Below are 26,221 nucleotides of genomic sequence, written 5' to 3'. Positions count from 1 at the left end.
AATAATAACAACAACAACAACACCAACAAGCAGAAGAAGAAGAAGAATTCAACGTAGTAATCCTCCCCAAAGTGATAAAGATTTGATATAAAGAAATAACACGTTTTTTTCAAAGCGCCTATTATACAATTCGTTTGAGAAATGAAAACGATTTGAATAATAATCAGTCTTATCCCAGCTTCGAAGGGAAGCAAAAATAGTCGCTGTAAGAACAATGCAAAATGTATATATAACATTTTCATTTTATTTATTTTCCAAAAGAGAAAAATGTTCCGTCCTGACAAAAAATCAGAGTGAGGGTGTGTCAGAGCGAAACAAAAAAAGCAGAAACTCAAAGTAGCTGTGATTGTGAAAGAAGAGGAAGAAAATTGGCGAAGTGAACGCAAAAACACATTTCAACCTTTTGACTCGTCCATGCTTGATTTCTCCTTTTAAGATGTCATCCCAAAGGTAAATACAGTTACTTTTTTTTCATTTTTCCATTTTGGGCGATACCGTAGACCCCCGGTTACGCCATTATTAATAGAGAGTTGTGGGTCGGTAATGGTCATGTTATTTGTGTGACCTCTTCGTTTTTCAAACCTGGATCTCCATTATTGTGCTTTTGCTCCTCTCTTTATCATTGTTTGTAACACAAAATTCTATGTTGAAAAAAAGAGAATCCCCCATGTCGTCTCTCATTCATGTTCTGTTAAGTCATTGTTCTATCTCCCTGCATCCTCTCTTTTCGTGTTTTGTTTAGTTAGCGCTTGTTAGTGCTCCTTCACATCTTCCATCTTGTTCCTTTCATGTTTTGTTTTGTTAGATCTATTTATTGTTTTCACCTGACGTAGCAAGGATGCGTCATGGAGCCTGTGTTAGTGTCACTTACGTGTCTTGGAATTCTGATCATCTTAAACCTCTTTTTTTCTGTTTCTGTACACTATCTGATTCCTTTTTTGTCAATAAACCTTTCTCTAAAATCTTATTTTTCATCTACATTCACTGGATCTATTACATGGGCCACGCCAGGACCTAATAGTATCCAGGAGCATGAAATCATTTGCACCGTGAAATTGGAGTAATGAGGGGCCCAAAAAACATATAATTTCTCATTGGTAACTAGTTAGTCTTTCGATCATTTCTGCTTTGTCTTATTTTCATGTTTTGCTCCGGTACAGCTAGTTTGTGTTCCAACATGAGCTGCGTCTTCTATCTTTCATGTTTTGTTCATTTAGATCTAGTTAAAGGGACAGTGTATAATATGTACTACCGCCAAGGCGTACAAAAGACTTTCATTTAGTAAAAAAGACAAAAAACATTGATTTCAATACTAGGATAAATAAATGAACTATCATACAAATGTTACTTTTTATTAAAAAAAATCATAGGTTAAGAAATTTGTATTTTTTTTACCCAGTGGAATCCGCAATTAGGTCGACACCATGTTTATCTGCTGTCCAGCCGCCATGCTGTGCACTGTAGCACTGGCCCTTGCTCGCACCGGACAACAGTGCGATCTCAAGGTCAAATATTACACATTTTGGCTTTAGTCTTTCAACATTATTTATTTGGAATGCAGTATAACGGGGTTTCACTGTATCAGCATTAATACCAAAGTTTTGAAAACCTTCTTATTATGTTCACATTTCTTCTAGGACCTGTTCTCTTTTGGTTCTGTTCCTTACCCTGTTGACCGCAGTCTACACAACCCAAGATCCAGATGAGGATCCCTTTAAAATGTGCGTCAGTTCCAGGAGGCGAGTCCTGGACCTGACTTATCAGAACCTCACGTCCTTTCCTGGATATGTCCCCAATATCACAGAATACTTGGACATCTCTCACAACATGATCCAAAGCTTCAGAATCAGAACTTTCCCCCGACTTCCTCTCTTGTGTTTCCTGAAGGCCACCCATTGCCAACTCAGCAATATTTCAGCTGGGGTTTTTGGACTCATTACCTCTCTTCGAGTTCTCAATATCTCCTTCAACCAATTAAAAACCATTCCAGAAGTTTCAGGGTCTGCGCTGACATTCTTGGACTTGTCCTACAACCTCTACAAGGCGTATCGGCTCCCTGACGGTTTTCGGAACCTCACCAGTCTGAAGGTTCTGTCCTTAGGAAGCAAAACAGCCTTTTCTGTTCTTGTGGACGACTTCAAACCTGTGAGGAACATCTCCTTGGAGCATTTGGTTCTAGGTTCTGGAGCACCTTGGCAAAAATACGAGTCCGGAGCTCTCAGGGCCTTGTCCTTGCAGAAGTTGTCTCTTTATGTGGACTTCTGTAACAGATTTGAGATCTTGGAAAACCTCCTCCTGGATTTGAATGTTACCCGGTTAAGTTGTCTGAGGTTCCTCACCGTCTTCTCAGATGATTGCAACGTTACAGGCGACCCTTTCCAGAACCTTCCGGCAATGCCATACCTGCAAAACATGACCATCGAAAACACCTGGATCAACAGCTCTTTCCTGGAAGTTTTTGTCAAGAACTTAATACTGTCTTCGATCAGGGAGTTTTTCTTCGTCAACATCACTTACAGTGAAGATACCGCAGACGGATTCCAGTTTCATTATCACCCGGCCAACCACAGTATAAGTCTTCGGGGTATAACTTTCGATACTGTCATCCACTACCAGTACCGGTATCCAGTTTTCAACATGAGCTTTGAGGATGCCTCATATCTGAACTATGTCAAGTTTTCCGGAAGTGGGCTGAACATTCTACCGTGTAACATCATCTCCACCCTACCAGAACTGGAGACCCTGGACGTGTCTGACAACCTACTTTCGGACTTTGGATTCTGGTGGCCATCTTGTTCCTATACATCAGTTTTTCCCAGGCTGAAACGGTTGCTGATGAGCAAAAACCGATTCTCTAGTTTGTCCTTCATCTCCAGACAAACTAAGGAAATGAAGAAACTGGAAAGTCTGGATTTAAGTTCCAACTCCATCTACTTGGACCAAGGATGCCAGTGGCCGGTTCACTTGACAGAACTCAATCTGGGGAACAACAATCTGGGGAACATGGTTTTCGAGTACCTGTCGCCGAATTTTGAGCGAATTTACTTGTCCAAAACGGGAATAACCGCCTTGACCCAAGCGGACCTGGCTCGGTTTCCTAAGCTGACCCACCTCCAGCTAAGTTCCAACAGCATCCAGGTTCTCCCAGAAGTTCTCAACGCCCCGAATCTTGTCAGTCTTCAGGTGGACCAGAACGCCATCACGACTCTTTCCCGGCAAATCTTTGAGGACCTACCCCAACTTCAGATCCTCAATGCTGGGAACAACCCATTCATATGTTCCTGTGACCTTCATTGGTTCCTCACAAAGGTCAACAAATCCTGGATGATGGACTGGCCTTTGGATTACTTATGCAGCACCCCGGTAAAGTTAGCAGGACTTCCTCTGTCCGATTACAGAACTAGTATGATAGCTTGTGAAACTTGGCTCCAAGCCACGCTTGGTTTCACGGTGCTACTAATGGTAGGAACCATGTTGGGTTTACTCTTCTATAAACTGGACGGGGTCTGGTACACCAAGATGTTGTGGGTCTGGATACGGGTCAAGAGGAGAGGAACCAAACGGTCAAACTTCCTAAAGAGTAAATCCTTTTCCTACCACGCTTTTGTTTCCTACAGTCACCAGGACACAGACTTTGTAAGTACCAAACTGGTACCCACCTTGGAGAACGCCGGACTTTCCCTTTGTGTCCATGAGCGGGACTTTGTACCTGGGGATTGGATCATAGACAACATCATCAACTGTGTGGAGTCCAGCTACAAAACCCTTTTTGTCCTTTCCAGACATTTCGTCCAGAGCCAATGGTGTAACTACGAGCTTTTCTTTGCCCAGCACCGAGCTGTTAACATCCAGCAGGACTCTTTGGTCTTCATTTTACTGGAACCAATCCCTACAAAATCCCTGCCTAAGAAGTACTTGAGACTGAGAACTTTACTCCGACAGCAGACGTACCTGGAGTGGCCCAAGGATGAGAGGAAGCGGAACCTTTTTTGGGCCAGTCTTAAGTCCATGCTCCACGTGGCAGACAAATCTGTGGTTTTGAAGGACGTGGCTGAAGATCTGGCCGATACAGCGCTACTACTTTCAGGAAATTCCTAGGACTAGTACTTTTGTAGCAGCGTGTCTACGGTCAGGACAGTCCTTGGACTGCTTCTCTTAAAGTACAGCCCTAGGACTGGTCCTTTTGTTATGGTAGTTCTACTTTCAGGACGGTCTTAAGACCAGAGGTCTCAAAATATTGTCCCTGAGGCCACAAGAACGAAGGATTTATTCATTGATTTATCTTCATATTCTTTCTATATGTTTCGTTCAATTTTAGATCTGATTTTGTAAAAAAATGTTGATTACATTTATAATTTCTTGCTAATGCTTGTGAGACTTTATACTTTTGTTCAAATGGTTGAATAAATTGATTTTGTTTAGTTTGGATAACTTTTTTAACATTTCAGGCAAAAAATGAAGGAGTGACCCGTCTGATTGATTTATTTCTTGTACTTAAAAACGAGGGGAGCACAAAGAGACTTTGGGGATAAGGGTGATACCAAACAAACATTTTGAAATTCTAGTATTTTTTTTTTTTTTTGTCCATGATTATCACACAAAAGCGGTATATTTGAACATTTTGACTACATTCGTTTAAGAAGGGGTCGACACAGGAAGAGACTCGGGGGGCAAGAGTGGCACAGCTATTATTACCCCCCAAACGCTTTTGCACAGTACTGTTTGTCATGATTACCCAAGTGGAGCCACCTGGGGTAATCATCTGACGCGCGGGAATGCGCTCCCTGATTGGTTTATGTTCCCTTTTTAAGCTCGCTACGCCGAGACCTGTTTGTCTGAGGATTACTTCTGTACCCCGTAAGACTCTTCCGATTACCTGTGCCTTCTTGTTTACCTGATTCTGCCTGCCTGCCTCTGATTCGACCTGCTTTCGTCCCACGCTACGATCTTCTCTTCAGTCCTGGTAAACTCGACCTGCCTTCGTCCCACGCTACAATTGATCACGTCTCCCGCTAACCCTTACGCTTCCCCAAATAAAGAATTGTACGAACGCTCTGGGGTCTCCTGCTCTGTCAGGGAAGACCAGAACAGAGCAGGAGACCCCAGAGCGTTCGTACAATTCTTTATTTGGGGAAGCGTAAGGGTTAGCGGGAGACGTGATCAATCGTAGCGTGGGACGAAGGCAGGTCGAGTTTACCAGGACTGAAGAGAAGATCGTAGCGTGGGACGAAAGCAGGTCGAATCAGAGGCAGGCAGGCAGAATCAGGTAAACAAGAAGGCACAGGTAATCGGAAGAGTCTTACGGGGTACAGAAGTAATCCTCAGACAAACAGGTCTCGGCGTAGCGAGCTTAAAAAGGGAACATAAACCAATCAGGGAGCGCATTCCCGCGCGTCAGATGATTACCCCAGGTGGCTCCACTTGGGTAATCATGACACTGTTTCCAGGGATGTGTTTCTTGATTACATTCTTTAAATGAATGTAAAGTTTATACTTGTGTTTTGTAGTTTTGTGGTTGCACTGAAAAGTCAATATTTCTAATAAACATTTTTTTTGTGTGTCATGCAGCGATTCCAGTTTAAAGTTGATTGGTATAAAACAGTTTAAATGAGTCAAAAGTTCACGGCAGTGTGAAAAGATAAATGTTAGTAATATTAAGTAGAATAATAAATATTTTTTTAAACGTATTCATGCATTTTGTGCAGAATATTACATTATTAGTAGTAATATACTGAAAAACTGATTTTTGCCTGCTTTTTTCTTCTTCTTTTTTTCCTTTTTTATTCTTCTTCTTTTGTTCTCCCCCTAGCTTTTTACTTATTTTGTTCTCCATGTTTCTTTTTTCCTGGATTTTTAGGGTTTTTTTGTTTTTGTTTTTGTTGCTTTTTCCTCCAGTTCTCATTTGTTCCTGCTTATTTCCTTCTTTTTTCTCTCTTTTTAATTTTTATTTCATTCTTTTGTTTCTTTCTTTCCTAGCTTTTACAATTCTGTTTTATTGCTTTGTTATTTTTTTTCTTTTTCTAACTTTTTTTTTCCTGCCTTTTCCTTTTTTTATTGTTTTGTTGCTTTTTTTCCCCTTTTTCCTTTTATTCTTTTGTTTCTTTTTTTCCCATCATTTTCAGACTGCACTCACTACTACATCCAGTCTTCTTTGGGCATTGCCCACACTTGTTCCCCCCTAGTAACGCCCATGAAAACATGTAAACCGTGCAATCTCCACAACATATCCGGACGTTTCTACGGTGTTTGCGCAAGCCGCGTCAATGATTCAAATGATGATAGACACATATTGTCTATCGGCGCATTATGTATACGTAAAATATACCTTTAAATAAAATTTGAATCCTGCAAAGTAATCGTCATTTTAACTTGATCTACCTGTAATTTGATTACATCTTTTTTCTGTAACTAACGGAATACCATTACATTTTTGTATCCTAATTACGTAATGCCGTTATAATTCTCGTTACTGAGAAAAGTCCATGCGTTCCAAGAACTTTGGAACACGATACTCCCTACATGGGTGTGACACGCAAAGGGACACTGGGGACAAGAGAAAAATCCCAAATAACAATACTCTGAGTCCATTCCATAGCAGAATCCATGTCTTTAATTCGGATCCACTCTCTAAGAAATAAATAAAGAAAGAGGCTGAGGGGACAAAAACAGAAAATGGGAGCGCCGTGAGACGATGCTCGCGGACAATCGGACCCTCTCGACTCATCCTCCCCCTTCCCTGGAGTCCAGAAGACCGCTGATCACGAGGAACGCAGATCCGCCACCGGCTTCCGCATAATGACCTCGGCGGCAGATTCGTCCCACGCCGGGCCCCCTCTGCCGTCCCCTCGTCCCCCACGCACCCTCCTCTACAAGACCTTGTGCTTCTTGATCCTCCTGACTCAAGGGGGGGTGCTGGACTGGTACCTGATCGCCTTTTCCGACCTGTCCTGGTGCTCATGGATCGCCACGGACCTAGTGGTGCTTTCGGGGTGGGGGGTTTTCTTCGTCAAGAATGCTCGAGGGAAGCGGGAACGCGCATGCGGGTTTCATCAGAAAAACGGTGGTGGCCACCTGGGGGAGTTCACCTACGCCTACCTGGCCTGGCTGGTCCACGTCTTGGCCTTCGCACCCAAGGTGGTGTTGGTTATGGAGACCCCCGTCAAGCAACTTCTGGACCCCCACGCGCCGTTCGGACTAACTGGTTTCAAGACGGTCAGTTTGTTATCTGCGCCGTTGCTTTTTTGCCTGATCCACGCGGTCTTAGAGGACCTGGACGGAAGCAGCCGGCACCAGGCCCGCAGCTACTTCAGCACCACCTGTTTGGACCTGGTGGACAGCTTCACCCTGGTGGAAGCGGTTCTACGGGACGAGGTCACCCCGTCCTATCTCCGCCACCTGGTGGTTTCGGTCTACCTGGTGGTTTTGCTCGTCCCCGTGTTGTGGCTCCACCAGCTGGCGTCAGTACCAAAAGTTTGGACTCGGTTCTTCTCAACAGGAATGTTAATCAATGCCCCACTGTTGACGGTGCGCTACTTACGCAACGATCCCCCCTCGGTTTTGCTCTTCAAGAATGTCTTCTTCCTGGTTTGTGAGTTCTTGGAGCTCACCGAGCGCTGTGGAACCCGGAAGAGGACGGAACGCTATCGGAACCAGGCCCGGTTTTCGCGCGGCGTTTCCGAGAGCGACATGTGCCCGCACGGTTATGTCAATACGCTAGCTGTCGCGCAGTCCTAAACCGGACTGTCGAAAACCAACGAGGATATTAAACCAAAAGTATTAAAGGGTCCTTAGATCACGCTGCCAGTCCTTGGTATGGATTTCATTGATTTTTTTAGAAGCATGACTTTAGCAGTTAATGCTAATGAATTTAGCAGCTAACACTTGTGTCATGAACACTTATTACAACTGTTAGCATCACCAAGCCACTAATAGCCACAAATGCTAGCCTTACAAAGCTGCTAATAGTGTCACAAATGCTAACTAGAAATGTTAGCTTTACAAAGCTGCTAATAGCTTCTAATGGTAATGCAACAAATGCATTAGCATCTATTAAATTAAATTGACGTTTTTTGATATCAATATCAGTTGAAAATATGTGGTATTGAACATCCCAAGTCATTGGTGAAAACCCCCCAAAATAAGACGTGAGAAAATACTGATACACGATATCGGAACCGGTAGCCAGTACCAGTAACCATTTAACGAATATATTCTGTTGGAATGTCCTTAAATATTTTTCTCATTTTGCAGAGGAAAGATCAATTTATGATTTTGAGTATAGATATCAGGTTCGGATACCAGCCCTTTTACAAAGGTAACGGTACTCACTAAGATATACGATACCAGTGGTCATTTGAAAAATATTCTGTCATAATTATTTCCTCAAACATATATTTTTTTTAGTTGTAAAAGAAAGGGAAATGTATGGTTTTTGGTACCGGTATCAGTCAAAAAAGTAGTTGGTGAAAAACTTCCAAAATAAGACATGAGCAAGTGCAGTTGCTATCCCCTTTTAAACTGGTATTGGAATTTATGATTCTAAGTATGGATATCAGGTCCAGATACCAGCCTTTTAAAAAAGGTATCGGTCCTATTGATGATAGATGATACCAGTATGCATTGAAATAAACTATTCTCGATTTGTTTTCAAATATAGAATTTGCATGGATTTGGTATCGAAACCATTCCAAAAAAATGTGGTATCGAACATCCCATCTAGTCAGTGAAATGCAATTGTTTTCAAAATGAAATAGGATGTTTTCTTTTTTTTTCTCCAAACCAAATACATATATAATCAATACATTTTATGTATTTTTTATCACAGTCGAAAGTGATATTCACGATTATATAAGTTCCCCCCAAAAAACAACATGGCGATTGCCTACGATACTGATGTCCATGAACAAGTGCTCCATTACCAAATAAGACCGTCATAGCTTTTGGCTAAGCTAACATTTATTTGAACAGCTTTGCTTAACCAATGGATCACATTTAGTGCATAAACGTCGACATTTAGGATGCTGTAAAATATGCAGTACCACCTCAAAGGCACGTACGTCTTTTGAATGTTTTTTTTCTGTACAAAGCTTTATTGATAAAACGACGTCCTTTGCTAGCCCCGAATTAGCGTAGACATTTGTAACCCTGTGCCCTGCGATTGGCTGGCAACCGGTTAAGGGTGTCCCCTGCCCACTGCCCGATGATAGCTGGGATAGGCTCCAGCACCCCCGCGACCCTACTGAGGATAAGCGGTGCAGCTAATGAGATGAGATGACATTTGTAACCCTCCAATATAATTACTGATGATTATTTGGTGCCACGTTGATTTAAGAGGTTGAATAAATGGGGCTCCGGTGCCACCATGGGGCCAGGGAACTATGTCCAAGTGAGGGGCAAAGTATATGCTGCTCTCTTGTGGCATTTGGGGGCAAGTATTTGTACTTGGGGATGCTTGGGCGTTTATTGAAGAAAATACATATGATTTTAATGAAAATCCCTAGCTTGTAAACACGATACTAGTGGTCCGATACTGAATGTCAACCGGTAGATACATTAAAATACATACATAAACACTAGAACATGCCAACTATTAGCATCTGCCAATCACCTATGCACGATAACTAAGAAAAAAAAAACACACAGGAGATGTTTTAATTTTTATTTTAAACAACTGTTATTGTTTCCTTTAATTGATTTTGTTTTTATTATGTTTTATATTATTACCTTTTTTTTACATTTTTTAAAAATTGTTATTCTTAAATACGTTTTGGCTTACAGTTTTTTTAATTACTATTTTTCAATAGTAATTATTTTACATGCGTATTATTTTCATGTGATTATTTATATTTATTTTATCTATTTTGTCTCTATCTATTCCAAACCATTTTTATTATTATCATCATTTTAATATGTTTATTCATAAAACCTTTTGGGGGATTGTATTTTTTCATATCCGTCAATTGTTATTTTCCAATACAAATTTGGAATATTATTTTCACTTTTGGGGTTATTTTGATTACTTTTTTGTTTTTGTTTTTAAATTTGACGTGACATTTGGCCTGTTTTTGGTTCGTCTGCTATCACCCCGATAATAATCTTGCCATGTGTTTCTTTATTTAATATCAGATTTTCTTAATCTTTTATTTGAGTTATTATTTTTATGTTACTTTTATTACTTTATTATATATAATTTATTTATCTTTGTATTTGACGTGATATTTGCCCAGTTTTCCTTGATTTTATATTATATTTTCTTGATATTTTTGTCGAGCTGTTATTTGTCAAATATCTGTGATGTCATTTTTACTCGACGGCTAGCTCGGAGAAGAACAGAAATGAGTGGCTTATCCTTAAATGTACTCAAATATAACAGACTATTTGTGTCTTCGTTCGCACTTTACGATTGTTGTCCTGTATTTCTATTGAAAAAAAATGTACAGTGTTGAATATGATAGAATATAGAGGAAATTGAACTGAAAGAGAAGTTTATTTCGGAAGTCAAGGTATCGCATTTAGTGCCTCTTGTATTAATTTATTCCCTGCAGCGCATAACCTCAATAGGGGGAGGAATGACGTCAGGCATCATTTAAAACAGGGGTGTCTAAATAATTTGCGTTTGGGGGCCACATTGTTAAAAAAAACTCTTGGACTTGGGACTAGTAGACACAAACAGACGGACGACAGACAGAGTGAAAGAGAGTATGACAGACAGGGAAAAAGAATTGAAGAAAGAAAGAGAATGAGAAATAGAGAAAGAAAAGGAGAAAGACAATAAAAAGAGAAAGGGGGGATGACGAGAGAGAGGGAAAAAGCAAGAGAGGGAGAGAAATAGAAAGAGGAATAGAGAAAAAGGAAGACAGATAGAAAGAAAAAACATAAGTAAAATAGAGACAAGAAAGAAACAGAAAAGAGAGAGAGAGTGAAGATTTAAAAAAAAGACAAAAAGAGAGAAAAATTAGGAGAGAGTTAAAGAACAGTAGCAAGGAAAGAAAGACAAAGGCAGAGAAAAGAGACAGAGAAAACGAGAAGAGATGTGAGAGAAAAAAAATAAGAGAGAAAAAAGGGAAATAAAGAGACGGAGAGAAGAAAGAGAGAGAGACAGGAAAGAGAGAAAGAGATAGACAAAGACAGAATGAAAAAGAAAATTAGAAGAAAAAGAAAAGCAAAGAGAGAGAGAAAAGAAAGTGAGAAATAAATACAGTTAGAGTGTTTTTGAGTGGAGCCTGGCATTGGTGACATCAAGTGGACATATTAAAAACAGCATCTTTTTTTTCTCTTGCACTACTCTTAGCATTGTTTCCCACATTCAATCTGTTGACGTACCTGATCCGGCCCGCTGGCCGCATATTTGACACCCCTGGTTTAAAATAAAATCGTCTGAGTTGGAATACAAGAAGTGGCGAAAAGGGGAAGAGCAAGAGGAGGCAGGCAGATTGTCGTCGCCACGGCAACAAGCGCTCCCTGGAATTGTTCCGCCCGGCGACTAATGATGTCACGGTGTTTATATTTCCCGGGGGCCACGTGGCCCAAAAGGACGACCGAGGACACGGAACGGACTTAAGCCTCAAAACGGGACCATGTGACATATAGGAAGTCAGACCTGTTCATGTTTTATCCTTACTTATTCCTCCCCCTTTTACAGGGATCGCTCTCCACATCCCGTACTACTACTACCTATACATTGTGGAGTTGTTTGCTGCTGTAAACTCCAATCCATGATCGGTGTCCAATAAAGGTCTTTTCCGGCTCACTTTGTCTGGAGAAAATCATTCAGAACCGGTTCCTGGACTGCAACTTTCCCAGAAATCTTTTTTTTAACCCCCCGCTACTCTTACTCGTTCCTCTCCGTCTTAACTAGGGCTTTCATCCAACTTCTTAACACCCCATTAGAAATAAATGGATAACCTGTTGCTTGGTCCCAAGATCGTATGTGAAGTCTCCAGGCATGAAAATCTCACCTTTTGAAGAAAATCACCATTGTGATGTAAAAAGGGTTACCTATGTGAATTGTGTATATCCATGGAGAAAACAGTTTGAGAGGGGCTTGTGGGTTGGTTTTGAGATATCGCACTACGACGCCAACACGGTTTATTGATTTATTCGGTGGATTTGTATCTGGAATTTTTTGGCTTGTAGATCTACATGACAACATTACAATAGCGACAAGAGTGTGTTGTGAGTTAGTGTGGAGTTGCCCAGGCGGGTAGTGGAATAAAAGAAATCCAGTATAACTAATTAAGCACAGCGTGAATGAATGAATGAAAACTTTATTTCGAACATTAAAATAAAAACAGGACAAAAACAATGAGTCAACAACAAAATAACGTCACATAACATGTTCGAAAAGTAGTCAGAAGCAGACGCTTATTTTCCTTACTCCTTTATCTTCCCTATTAAATACAACTTTAAAAATCCTCTTCTCCCCCTGTGTCTAATATAACAAAATCTCATGGATATACTTATTACATAGGTCAGATATCAATAATTACAATAGTCACATATTTTATACACTAATCTTCATAATACCCATCCCTCAATGTCATATTGCCACTAGTTACCAAATATCACTGCGGCACCAATGATAATAACAACAATAAAAAAATATATATGTATAATAACAGTTATGATATAATAGTAGCAACAATAACAACAAAGTTAACCATAGTGTTAAATGCAGTATTTCCAATCTTACTCATATTCCATTTTCTTCATCCCTGTATTTCGCCAGTAATGTTTTTTTGTATTTAAATTTGAACACATGAATAGTTGGACATTGTTTGACCTCTGTAAATTATTCCAGTTTGACTCCACACACAGACACTCACATACTTTTCCTGGTTGTTCTCACCTTTGGGATTTTGAATTTACTACAGCCCCTCAAGATATAATTTCCCTCTTTCCGAATGAATAATTTTTGGATGTTTTCTGGCACTATGTTTTTGTTGACCTTAAATAACAGTTGTGAAGTGAAACATTTTAGTAAATCTTAGTAGTAAATCATCTAATTTTAATAATTTGGACTGCATGAATAAAATATTAGTATAATCCCGACATCCTACCCTGTGTATGGCTCTTATTGCACGTTTTTTGAAGGATAAAAAGGGGCTGTAGTGAACTTTTGGAATTAAAACATACAATGAGAGACAAGAGATTGGTATACAGCGTGAACTATATATACAGTAGATAGATAGATAGATAGATAGATACTTTGTTCATCCCCGAAGGGAAATTCACATTTCCAGCAGCATCCCTGAGCTGAGAACAAACAATCGAGAAATACTGTATATAAAATGGCAGTAAAAACACTCCTATAAAAGTCAAAAGGGCTTAATAGAATGACAATACAGTATAGCCCAGATGTCAATTTTGAGTGCAGGACAGTTAAAATAATGCAAAATGTAGAGAAAATCCTTGGAAATGCTAAAAAACCCAATTACTTTTCACACGCAAGACAGTAGAAGTACCAGATGTATCTCTGGAGGTATTCTTAGCCTAATTGTTAGCCTGTACAGGAGCAAGCTTGCTGTAAGGAATAAATCACCACTCGAACCGAGCCAAGCTAAATTTAACCTGCTTACATGCAAGCGACTTGAGGCTAAATTCAGCCAAGATAATAAAATAAGGATATTTAGCTGGGTTGTACAGTATATCCTCCACATCCTTCTCACCTTTTTAAACACTATCCTAGAAAACCTCTGAAGTAAAACATGTAATGAGAGACAAGAGATAACAATTGTGATCACCCGACACCCCAAACACACTCTGGTTCCACCTCTCAGCACCTCTTTGGAATTCGGACACAAAAGTCTTTAAACCCAGGAAGGTGGATTCAACGTTTCAAGGACAAGCACAGGCTAACTCCTTAAACCATCACTGATAACAAAATAGGCTGCTCCGACATCTTCAGATCCCTGCAGCCCGGATCAACTCCAGGGCCTGCGTATCCTAACCCTATTACCCAAAGCCACCTAACCGTGTGGCCTTCCTTGTAGTGGTATAAAGGGGAGCATATTTGGCAGAAAGTCACCTACAAATGACCCAGTCATCTCTACAGGTCAAAGTGAGAACTCCCCAGTATGGAGAAAATGTCCTTCCTGGAGTATTCCGTGATGTCAGTTTCCTGAGCTAAAGGCACAAAGAGGTACATATTTTGACAAAGGTCCATTCATAGGTTGGTAAATTCTTCAAGTTGGTCTACAGATCCAACTCTGAGTTTTCCAGACTTTGTAGAAAAAGTTCCTCCTGCAGCCTTGCCAGAACCTCAAGTGGGTCTTCGTTGTGGTGAGTTCCAAGAGGTGAGGGCATCTTAGAAATATAGCCTTGATCTGATCCAAGGTTTGAACCCTCTGCAATGAGTCGCTCCTCGTTCCTCTCCACAAACTGGTTTATCTGGTCTGAGCTTGAGCCAGGTAGGTTTGATCCCTGGGAACCGATTACTGGTTCTTCATCGTGTTCCTCTGGGATCTGGCTTCCAGACACCACGACAAAACCAGCCCTGGGATTGTCTGGAAGACCCCGATAAGGCAGGACTACTTGTTGCCGGTGCCTGCACACAGGGTTGACGAGCGGTACAAGTTCCTCCACCGAGAAGTCCTCCACTTTGGAGTTCGGTTCTGGGGTTAGGACTTGAACAGCGCTTTTAATCTCTCTTATGTCTGCCTCATATGTATAGACTGGAAGTTTTTGTCTAATGTGAGGCAGGCACTCAAGAAGGGTTTTTTCCTGGTGCTGGTCAGCAAGGCAATTAGACCCAAGTAGGAGGTCTTCTTCACTCTGAACGCACTCCTTCTCGAACCAGTCAGGATTTTCGACTTGGTAGGCCCGAAAAGTTTCAATAGCCGTTTTCAATGCTCTCCCGGAGGCACACTCAAAGTACTGGTCTCCACCGATGCCCTGGATGTGGTGGACTTGCCCCGGCTGGTACTTTTCTAGATCCAGCAGTCCGAAGTAAAGCTCCTCAAAATGCTTCATCAGTCGGTACTTTACAGCGATGTCAAAAACCGACGGCACGTCCCGGTCGCTGGTGATCTCATCGAAATACGCCACCAGGTACTTCCCGTGCCGGCCGGCTCGGGCCATGTCTGGCAGGAAAAGGTTGAGGAAGGGGGTCAGCATGTCGTCAGTTGGGGACAGGAGATCCTCCTTCAGAGTCACCTGCCGGTGGCCGCACATGGCTCGCCACTTGGCCTGGACCCCCGGCGAACACAACACCAAGATTTTGTCGCTAGGGTTGGTCAACTGGCGCCGCTGCCACTCCAGCCAGCAGACCCGGCCCACCATGCCTACTGTGCCTGTGTCCAGTAGGTCCATCAGGACCTCTGCGCCACATTTGGACTGCAGGAAGGCGCACAGCTTCAAGACAATGTCCCTGTAGAGGTGGTGGTCTTGGGAGTAAATCACCAGGATCTTGGGCCTCTTTTTAATTTGCTGCTGCTGCTCTGTTGTTTTCTGGTCTTCATCTGAAATCGAACCGGAACCAGTTTTCTCTGGAGAAATAAAAAACAAATCCTGAGTTTTTGTCCACGACCAGGGTCAAACAGGTCTACAGGACTTACTTGGTTTCCTGCAGATAATGCAGGAAAATACTGCGAAAATTCCAGCACATAGGAGGACTCCGCCCACAATCACAGATGTGAATTGAGGTGCTTCTGTGGCATGAGTAGGCGAGGCTAAAAAGGTCACATGATGCTTTTACGACTTTTTATACAAGCAAATACTTTTAAATACTTTCCTGTATTTTTGCTACCATTTAGTACTATTTTCTACGTTTCAGTTGCATTTAGTACTTAGTCATGCTTGTTCGACTTTTGAGTACTTTTCAGTACTTTTCTGTACCTTTTTTACTTTTTGGTTCCATTTAGTACTTTTCAGTACTTGTAGTACTTTTCAGTACTTTTTTGTACTTTTTCATATTTTAGAGTACTTATAAGTACTTTTATGATGTTTAGTAACTTTTTTGTGGTTTACCTCTTCACTATATTTTCATACAAGTGAGTAACTTGAAATACGTTTACTTCTTTTCTCTTCTCTTCTTTTGTTGGCTTTTGAGTTCTATTAAGTAATTTTAGTATATATTCCTACTAGTTAGTCACTTTCAGCTCACACATACACACACACCAGTGAGTACATTTTAGTACTTTCCATTACTAGCATTTAGTTTTTTAATACTTTCTTCTTACATATAGTATTTTTGGTACTTTGAATTTTTGTTTTGGCGACTTCTCCTTCAATATTCCAATCTTCAGTGAATCTTCAGTCCTTTTTGCTACACTTCCCCCCAATTCTTTCAGCATTTTGTTTAAAAACACTAAATAATTAGAGTGTAGAAATGACACTTAAGCCCTACTGTTTCTCCATGAATTAGAAAATAATAATAATAAACTTGGAGTACTAGAAGTATTTCCACTTAAACTAAATTGTAAATGTCTGATGAGCCAAACCTGAACAAATGTCCGACGTTCTCTGATGACGAGTGCAGTCTTCTCCACATTTCGGGAACATCGGTTTGATCTTAAAGAAAATCATAAAAAAAATAAAAATACAAAAAAAATATTTGGAAGTATTTCAATTAAAGAGACACTGTGTAAAATTTCGCCAATATGTCACTTTTTTGTGCAGCGCAACTGAAAACGAGTGCTAAAAAGTACAACGAAGAATACAAAATACCAAAACGAAAAGTGACCTAACTGCAATTTTTTTCTTAGTTTTTTTGCCCAGCCTTTTAAACGGTTTTTAGTTTTTCGGGGTACTCGTAGCAGCAAGATGGCAGACGACCATGCCAGCTCCCTCTAGGAGAGGCTCATGTGTTTTAAAATAAATGCACATTTCTCGACCTATGAGTATAGTTCCTGACTTGAAACAACAGTGTGACTTATTTTCCTAAATATCAAATGTTATTAATAATTTTGTTCTAAGTTAAATAATCTTGCTTGCTGAAAGGGACACTGTGTATTATTTGACCACTAGATGTCGCTGTACCTTTCATGCAATTGAAAAAAAGTGGCAAGATGGAACGACGAAGATTATTAACTATGCAAAGTCAAAGTGAGCAAAAAGTATCATTTTACCTCAGATTTTTTTTACCCAGCCTTTTTTTGGCTTTTGGATATCCGTAGCAGCAGGATGACCAACATCATGTCAGCTTCCTCAAGGTAAGCCTCATGTTATGTAAAATAATGTCTTGATCTACGAGTATTTTCTTAAAGCACGTTTATATGATCGCTCATGTAATTTTGATTATTACTCGTATCAATTTGTTGTTTTTTTTCAATGAATGAATGTTTTTTACCACTAGGAAGCGCTAAATAAAACCCAATGTCTCTTTAAAGTTAATATTGAAATCAGGATGACAAAAAAATGGATATTCACCAAAACGTCGAATCGGCAACAGGACCTTGGCCATCGGCTGAGGACGAATGAGACGTTCAGGCGCGTATTGTTGACCTGGAAAGTCAGGCACAAACCTTTTAGTATCACCTGTTACTAAGGATGCTACTGATAGCTGATTGAATCCTGCTGCTGTTGTAGACTGATACGTCACTTCTAAACATGATACATGTATTACTAGTTTTAAAAAAAAAAATCTAATTTTTTGCTTGCGTGGGTTTCCTCCGGGCACTCCGGTTTCCTCCCACATTCCAAAAACATGCATGTCAGGTTAATTGGCCGGTCCAAATTTTCCCTAGGTGTGAATGAGCGAGCAAATTGTCTGTCCCTGTGTGCCCTGCGACTGGCTGGCAACCAGTTCAGGGTGTCCCCTGCCCACTGCCCGAAGATGGCTGGGATGGGCTCCAGCACCCCCGCGACCCTACTGAGGATAAGAGGTGCAGATAATGGATGTATGTATATATATATATATATATATATATATATATATATATATATACATTATATATCGATAATATATATACATATATATAAAATTGTATGTGCCTTATAGGCTCCAACATGGCTGAGTTGATTTTTGAGGAACTTTACACGGTTGGACTTTAGGCCTCTGGGAGTGTTTTTAGCTAGGTTTCATGTCAAGCATCCAAAATAAATACCAACAAAATGAATAAACATGTGCATTTGTTGTGGCAACTCAAGGTCCCACCCTACTTTCCCATTGGGCGAAGTTGTGAACCACGGTTACCTCCCAGTACACGCACTGCAATCGATTGGCTCCTGGCAGTAGTTCTTTTCTAATACGCCTATCTGCTTTTATAAGACTTGTTCAGGGCAGAATAAACCCCATAGAAGGATGAAAAAAGGAGTTTATTCGAGCGCGTCTAAGAAATGCAAGCAAATCATGTGTTACTCTGCCGCCATATCCTGGCTTAAAGTCACGATTGCAGCCTTAAATTTAAAAATCTCCATGCCCCACCTTTAAATTATTTTTTACTGATACAATTTTTTAGGAGGAAGGGAGATAAAGGTAAATGTGTTTTTGTTATTTTGTAAAACTCATTAGTTTTCTAGTGTTGTTTTCAGTTTTTAACCAGTCACATCATATTTACCCGTTTTTGGTTCGACAACCAATAGCCTGATGACTAAAAAAATCTATTCAAATCTGGTTTAAAAACAAAGACATACAAGCTTCTTTTTTCTAAATTTGTTAGAGATGTCGACCAGTGTTCTCTTTTGCCCGCGTCTCTGCGTCCTAGACGCATTATTTTTGCTAGGGACGCATCGTGTCAAATCAACGTGCGTCCCCGGGACGCAACTTTTTTGACACGAAATTGTCATTATCATTTTTTAACAAAGATTTACCGCACTCCAAACTTTTCGTGAGGCAGATCCGCCATTGTTGTTTTGGTCTCGCCGTTCGAGCACGCCGATCCCTAGTTCGAGTTGTGTAGTGAAAGTCCGTTTCTTTTTAGAGAACCGGCTTTTTCAGCTCAACTCATTAAAGAGAGTCGGCTCTCAATCGGCTCACTTGCTTTGATGCATTATATTACGAATTATTATGTTGTATAAATAAGTTAATAAAAAAAGGAAGTATAAAAGGAGAAAATGAAAAAAGACAGGTTTGTGGTGATCCATTTTAATCAGTACATTACCAACAATAATTTAATGCAGAAAATGAATTAATCATTTGAATAAGAAAATGTATTATTCTACTTAATTATATTTGCATGTATTTTTTCCTTCTACAGTAAACGTCTGAGCGACTTAATTTTTGAACTTTTTTTTGTAATAAACCTCATTCATGTCGGGCTACTCGGTGTCTCACAACAAAATGTTCATTAACAATATATATGATATAAGAAAACACATGTACAATATAACATGTTAAACTACATAAATAAACATGTCTGAAAAAAAAAGATTTTTTTGTATTTTGTAAGGCAAAATACGACAGTTTGTGAGGGCATGGAGCACACCAAAGTTTGGGGACCCATAGATCTCTGTTGGGACCCATAGATTTTTGAGCATGCAAGTCCCCGGGACCCATCACTTTTCAGAGGTAAAATGAACACTGCTAGACACACAGGAAGCTATAACTATTTTTTAGGTCATTTTTTAAGAGGAAGTGACAAAAAACAAACCAAAAAACCCCCCACTCACCTGTTTTACTAACCGTACGTCCTCAACATGTTGAACTGACGCACAGTCCACCATCACCCTGTAGTCTTCACACAAGGGATCGGGACTGAAACCGATGACTATCGTTTCACTCGACATGGCTGACAAGCTGATGTTGGACTGCCAAAGACTTCCTACAATGCAAAAAAACCCCGTTTTTTTTAAGAATATAAGCCACTTTGTGTTGTAAATAGAAGTGATTCCATCACCTCTTTGGATGCAGAATTGGGTGTGGATCATTTTGGAGTCTTGGCATCCTGAATCATAACGAGAAGTCAAGAAAAAAGTGGAAAATTAATTTGACCGAACTGGAGATATGTGTCCTTTATTATTTCCGTCTCAAAACAGCATTTGCTTTTTATTATTGTTCTCTTATTTTAATACATGACACAGAGCAATAATTCTTGGTATTATTATAAACCTTTTTAATGTGTCTACCAGGTGAAAATGTTTTATTTTTTTCAAGTTTGGTTTTCTAATTTTACTAAAAAAGGAAAATGTAAATTATATATATGTATATAATCAGTGACTGTAACTCGTGACAAAAAGTTACCGGACACCAGGGCAGACAACTCTGAGAAGTTACCTGCCCAGACATAAAATTGCCTTCCCCATTTTTCACAACTTGAAACACAAAAAGACGACTAATCGCAAAAAAAAAAAAAAAAAAACATTGTTGCAACGTATTAAGGGTTGATAATCGGAATATATAACGGAACAACACTTTAAAAATATGTTTGATGAGTGTCTTTTTTTTTCCAGGATCAAGACGTTAACACGGAAGCACGATTCACTCCATCATGATTAAAAATTGAAGCAAATGTTTTTCATTTCATCACATTTTGTCAACCTTATTCTATTCTCATCTAGTCAAGTTTTGGTCAACTGCTAATTACGACAATTTCTAGTATTTAGCCTGGGTAATTTTATCTGCTTGTTTTTGTCAACAAAAACTCTAAATTCTAATCATTGACTGAAACTCGTGACAAAAAGTTAGCGGACACCAGGGCACACAACTATGAAAAGTTGCCTGCACAGCCACAAAGTTGCCTGCCCCATTTTTCACAACTTGAAACACAAAAAGACGACTAATCACAAAAAAACTATTGTTGCAAAGTATTAAGGATTGACAATCAGAATATATAACAGAACACTTTAAAACTAAGTTTATTCTAAATCTACTTGTAACATTCATTGCATGTATATGACAACGCTGTTTTCCATCTGCCATCAGTATACAGGTATACCTGTATTTACTCATCTTCATTTATGCAATGTTTGCGTTGCGTCGTCTGCTACAAGCCACATGAACTCCTCTTTCCACGATGCTTTTAATGTACGTTTACGGTTTGTAGCGTCATAAATTTTGTTAGTTTCTTTTGAATCTTTCTTCTGGGGCTGAGGTTTTTTAAATGTTTATAAAAACTAAAATAAAAAAAAACAATCATACATCATTTAGCAGAACATAGATTTTATTACTCCTTTAATATTTCTATTCATAATTTTTTTGTCATTTTTTTCTCATTTTATTTATTGATATTCATTATTTATGCGTCTAAATCTGTTTTTCAAATTCCAATACGTGGGGCACTCACCTGGAACAAAAAGGTTCTGGCTGACATTATAGTCGCTGTGTCCTAATTCGGGTTTGGGGATGTTGAAGGCGGAAACCCGATACTCGTGTCCCGGCTCCAATACCAGCATATGAGCCGAGAACGACCACTGGGAAAAAAACACATATTTTTATGTTTCCTAAATATAACACGCATTTAATTATTTTTTTTAAGTAATCGGATTTTATTGGTTGTCTGTATTTGATAAGAATGAGTACTGTTATTGATTTTTCTTAGCCAAAACATGTGGATTCTGTACGTCCTTATATATTTTTTCGAATAAGGTTATCCAGTAAAAATATGTATACTGTACAGTAATCCCTCGCTAAAACGTGCTTCAGTTAGCGCTGATTCACTGCTTCGCGGATTTTTAATTGAAATGTCGTTGATATTATCGAGCATACCGTGCAGCGTGTTCTAAACAGACAAGTTTTGCTTTTAGCAACTCTTTACATTGAAAATAAATCTAGGAAAGTCAGAAGACCGCAAAGAACTTGTGATCTCCAGTGTGTGCTCCGTGGATTGTTATCCGGTCCAGAAGAGACTGAGGCGGCGTCCGGAGAGAAGGAACTATCGAGGCTGGACTACTGCTATGGCTAACCTACGTAACAATCCGTAAAAGCTACCCCTGTATCTCACTAGTTTACCCATGAAACGGATGACCTGGAGCTACAACTTGTGGGAAATGGCTACATTTGGGACAGTTGTATTTAAATCATTGCAGAGACCTGACTCAGGACGATATGTGGTTGTAGCGTGCAGCTAGCCAGCCGCTCTTTATATCACTTTCTTGCAATGAAAGAAGCCCTCCAATTTTGTACTTCTGTATAATGACAATAAAGACCATTTATGCAATTGTGATCTGTGTTTTTATTTGTAGATCTATCGTTGTCCTTTTGTTACAGTCGTAGTCGGTAATTAAATCTCGAGGTAGGTTTTACCATTGGGGGATTTTATAAAGGTGCGACGCAACTTTGCAGATTTTCTCTTTTCGCGGGGTGTCCTGGCCAACTGCCATAATCAAGGGATTACTGGATAGTATTTTTTTTTGTAGCCACCATTTTATCTTGCGGATTCCTCATAGGGAGTTTGTCTCTGAAGGAGTATCGGACACACAGATGCTGATTGGTGGCCATCACCATCACGTGAAGCTCGGTCGCTTTCAAGTAACTGATGCTGCCTGCCCAAAGAAAGGAATTCTCGTCGACTTCCAATTTTCTGGAATCTCGTTTTTGTGGGGTGATACGTAAGAGAACATGGATTTACCGTCGTCCTTCAAGGTCCAATCAGCGAGCAGGACGGGATGAAGATGTCCTGCGTCGTCCTGGACCGTCGTCACGGAAACCCTCAATCGTTGTGGACCGCTTGGAGTGTACTTGCGGACTTTTAGCCAACCGCTGTCCAGGAGGCAGTTACCTGGTGACGATTATTTTTTTCATCCGGGAATCTCGAAAGGAAAAGAGAGAACAAAAGAACAGAAAGAAGAAAGAAAGGGGGGGACAAAGAAAAAAAAGAGGGACCCAAAAAAGAGGAGAGAAAGAGACCAAGAACACAAGAAAGAAAGAGACCAGGAAAGATAGCAAGTGAGAAAGAGAAAGAAAAAAATAGACTGAGAACAAAAAAAGAGAAACTGAAAGAAAAGAATGAAAGAAAGAACAAAAGAAAATAAGAAAGACATTGTGCAAATGAACTTACTGAGGCTGACTGTGCATGAGAGGCCCTAAAAGCAAAAAAAAACAGTTAAAAACGCATTTAAATGAACGATCAGTTATGATTGTCTGCCTTTCATGTTTAGTTCTATTAGAATTCAAACATAATTGTGTGTATGTTCCATGGCTACTCTTTTTTTGTGTTTTCTTACATTACAACAGGCATCCTACCGCCGCGCTGTGCTCGCACCAGGCAACACAGTGCCATCTAGTGGTCAAATATTAAACAATAGGGCTTTAACTGCTGTATAAAAACATTAAATAAAACTAAAAATGAAAAGACACTGAAAACAATACCAGATATACATACAAACGTTATATAATCATGTTAAATGAACTTGAATTGAATTGTTTTTAATTGTACCTGTTGTGAGCAGTCGAGTGGTACCGACGTCAAAATCTTCAAAGCAGACGATAGCGAGCAGCACAAAAACGCCCAAAATCCCACAAAAAGTTTCATTTCATATATCTTGTAGGTAACTGATATAAGAAGATACTGTAGAGGAAAAGTTGTAACAAATCGAAACAAAATGAAAAAAAAACTTCCGGCTTGGTGACAAGGTCTCGCTGTCGGTTGTGCTGCCTTGACGTAACCTGGGAATTTACACAAACTCCTGTTTGTTGCCGGGGTCCTTTAAATCTTGGTGAATTTTTAAATTTACGAAATATTCTCTTGAAATATATTTTAAACATTACGTCATTCCGACAAAAAAAGCGTAGAATTTGAAACTATTGATGAAATCAAACACACTTTCGGGTTGGAGAAACGTCACCCGTAATAATAATAATGATGATGACATTACTGATAATAACAATAATAATAACACACAAAAACAATACAACCGCCTCGCTGAACCGTGCAGCCTTCAATTAACCTGGGAAATTGTGCAAGCTTGTATCGGTTGACGGAATACTTGTCACATTTCGTAGTTTTTAATCTATAAAATATCTTCTTGAACGAAAGGCGACCTTCAAGATGGTCAAACACATTTGGATGTTTTGACAGCCTGTTTCTATAGAGACCGTCCTGCTGCATCTGGACGCATGTATTGTTTTGAATTTGCTTGCTTAGTGTGACACGGGTACGGAAGATCGGGGATACGTCGTTAATTCTGAGGGGAAATTGTTGTATGGCGGGGATTAAAACCTATGGTAATAAGATGCATTTTAAACCCCCTTTCCCCAGGTAAAAACATGACAATTGTGCATACATATTACACATTACTAACATAATAATATTTAGTACGTACTACATATGTTATGTACGAAAATATACCGTAAATTCCGGACTATAAGCCGCTACTTTTTTCCCAAACTTTCAACCCTGCGGCTTATTCAGTGATGCGGCCAATTTATGTAATTTTTCTAACGGCTGCCAGCGGCGCTCGGTTACAAGAGGTAAGATTTAGACTGCAACTTTTTAGCTTGTGCACAAATTAAATTAGCGTAGACATATTTTCATCATGCAAATTGCGAAAAGAAAGGCACATGACGCAACATTCAAGCTAAACGCAATCGGGCAGTCCGATATAGAAGGAAACAGCGCTATTGCGCGCAAACTTTACTTTGCGAGGGTGGTGCTAGCGTGTTTTTGAATAAGGGGAGCGTGGGACGACGTCTATGTGACAAAGTCTCTTTCCCAGACCAAAGTCAAGTCAATTCAAGTCATTTTTATTTGTATAGCCCTTAATCACAAGTAGTCTCAAAGGGCTTCACAGATTATTACATATAAGAATTTTAGGTTATTCATATGCTATAGAGTAGAAGTGAGTTTTTAGCTTAGACTTAAACATGTCCACTGAGGTAGCAGATCGGATCTCAGGGGGAAGAGCATTCCACAACACCGGTGCCCGGATGGAGAACGCTCTCGAACCAGCGGAACACTTCTTGACTCTTGGGATTACCAGGAGACCGGCGCTCTCAGAACGAAGGCTTTGGGCCGGGACTTAGGGGGAAATCAGATCTGAGAGATATGAGGGGGAGAGTCCATGTATGATTTTGTATAGTAATAGGAGAACCTTAAAATCGCATCTCAGGCTAACAGGGAGCCAATGCAGGTTAGCCAAAATTGGGGTGATGCGATCGGACTTTTTTGTCCTTGTTAAAAGCCTCGTTGCAGCATTTTGTACCAGCTGAAGACTCTTGAGTCTGGTCATCGGAAGACCGGAAAGTAGTGCATCTGACTGAGAAAGTATAGGACGAATTTTAGCAATGTTACGAAGATGGAAGAAAGCGGTTCTAGTAATTTTCTTCACATGTGTTTGAAAGGACAGATCAGGGTCAAATATGACACCTAAATTTTTAAGTGAGTCGCTCTGTGTGATGTGGCAATTGTCGATGTTCACAGCAGTTTTAGAGAATAAGTCACGGGACTTAGATGGACCAATAACTAACATTTCAGTCTTTTCAGAGTTAAGACGCAGGCAATTGAGTGACATCCACTCTTTTATCTCGGTGAGGCAGGCCTCCAAATTTCCCAGTTTAGTGTGGCAGATTCCTCCATCGGGAGATAGAGTTGAGTTTCATCTGCGTCATCAAAGGAAGACGACTTTGGTGACGTCAGCTATAAGTAGGAAGATGATTATTTTAGAAACTTATTCTGATATGTTTTGTACGAGCAAATGAGAAAGAAGGGGCAGGGCAAACACGGGCTGACGGGAAGTGAAGTAAAGGTGAGACGTGTTTGTGGATGCGGCCGACAATAGTGGATATATATTTTTCCCACCCTTACCTTAGGAAATATACACTTTTTTCCTTGGATTACTTTCAACGGGCACCTGGACTCCGCAGGTCTGCATTAAATGTTAAGTACCAGTATCATTTTCCGTTCATTTTGCCAGCTGTGTTTTTTTGGTCTGTATCGGGTACGGGTTAATTTCGTTTTTGTATGAGTTTATTGAATGTTGGCGCATGCAGCTAATATACCCCCGAAATGTGGTGGGTGCGGCTTATAATCAGGTGCGCTCTATAGTCTGGAGTTTACGGTAATTGAAAAACATGCATAAATATTCATCTAGAGGAAAAATCAGTTTCTCTTTCTTTGGTAAGGGTGAAGCACACTGTAAAGCGCTCTGGGAGGTCTTCATTGACTTGAAAAGCGCGGTTTAAATGAAGACCATTAATATTATCAGATTTTTTTTATAACAAATTGAAACAAACTGTTGACACAGTCTTTTTTAATATCCTCTTTAATATTTTGTGCGTATTCAAGTTTGTGACTTATTAAAGAATGATGGTGTTTTTACATGAAGCAGTCAGATTGTATTTTATTTTGTATTTGAAACGTTTTTCTTTTTTTTAAGTAATAACATGCGTAACAAGCCTTTTTGATTT

General features: G+C 39.8%; 3 protein-coding genes across 4 annotated transcripts; 2 read left to right on the top strand and 1 right to left on the bottom strand.

Annotated features, from left to right (window-relative positions):
• Nucleotides 1-360: 360 nt before the first annotated feature.
• On the top strand, nt 361-4,421 carry LOC148356967 (toll-like receptor 1). The gene is made up of 2 exons (XM_088347673.1): nt 361-450; nt 1,638-4,421. The coding sequence occupies exons 1-2, from the start codon at nt 437-439 to the stop codon at nt 4,096-4,098; spliced, it is 2,475 nt and encodes an 824-aa protein (XP_088203799.1). The 5' UTR covers nt 361-436; the 3' UTR covers nt 4,099-4,421.
• A 2,235-nt stretch (nt 4,422-6,656) lies between these two features.
• On the top strand, nt 6,657-11,740 carry tmem121b (transmembrane protein 121B). The gene has a single exon (XM_088348269.1). The coding sequence runs from the start codon at nt 6,796-6,798 to the stop codon at nt 7,732-7,734; it is 939 nt and encodes a 312-aa protein (XP_088204395.1). The 5' UTR covers nt 6,657-6,795; the 3' UTR covers nt 7,735-11,740.
• A 510-nt stretch (nt 11,741-12,250) lies between these two features.
• On the bottom strand, nt 12,251-23,735 carry il17ra1a (interleukin 17 receptor A1a). 2 transcript variants are annotated; one of them, XM_088347123.1, is made up of 11 exons: nt 23,253-23,735; nt 22,875-22,899; nt 22,446-22,595; nt 22,238-22,359; nt 21,162-21,288; nt 19,776-19,823; nt 19,549-19,700; nt 17,368-17,442; nt 16,440-16,509; nt 15,555-15,668; nt 12,251-15,485 (listed from the first exon to the last, which is right to left on the bottom strand). In XM_088347123.1, the coding sequence occupies exons 1-11, from the start codon at nt 23,346-23,348 to the stop codon at nt 14,194-14,196; spliced, it is 2,271 nt and encodes a 756-aa protein (XP_088203249.1). In that variant the 5' UTR covers nt 23,349-23,735; the 3' UTR covers nt 12,251-14,193. The 2 variants fall into 2 exon arrangements, with proteins under 2 accessions (XP_088203249.1, XP_088203250.1); XM_088347124.1 differs by lacking the exon at nt 23,253-23,735 and adding an exon at nt 23,041-23,160.
• Between the last annotated feature and the right edge of the window lie 2,486 nt (nt 23,736-26,221).

The sequence above is a fragment of the Urocampus carinirostris genome, chromosome 11, assembly GCF_059441175.1.
Source record: "Urocampus carinirostris isolate Australia breed hairy pipefish chromosome 11, RoL_Ucar_1.0, whole genome shotgun sequence".
NCBI classification, from domain to species: Eukaryota; Metazoa; Chordata; class Actinopteri; order Syngnathiformes; family Syngnathidae; genus Urocampus; species Urocampus carinirostris.
This window is presented reverse-complemented; position numbering and strand designations above follow the sequence as displayed.

Coding starts and splice junctions, on each gene's coding strand:
- tmem121b (XM_088348269.1), top strand. CDS start 6,796: ATGACCTCGGCGGCAGATTCGTCCCACGCCGGGCCCCCTCTGCCGTCC.
- il17ra1a (XM_088347123.1), bottom strand. CDS start 23,348: ATGAAACTTTTTGTGGGATTTTGGGCGTTTTTGTGCTGCTCGCTATCG. Junction 22,596..22,874: donor CTCATGCACAGTCAGCCTCA/GTAAGTTCATTT, acceptor AATCGTCACCAG/GTAACTGCCTCCTGGACAGC. Junction 19,701..19,775: donor CCAATTCTGCATCCAAAGAG/GTGATGGAATCA, acceptor TTTGCATTGTAG/GAAGTCTTTGGCAGTCCAAC.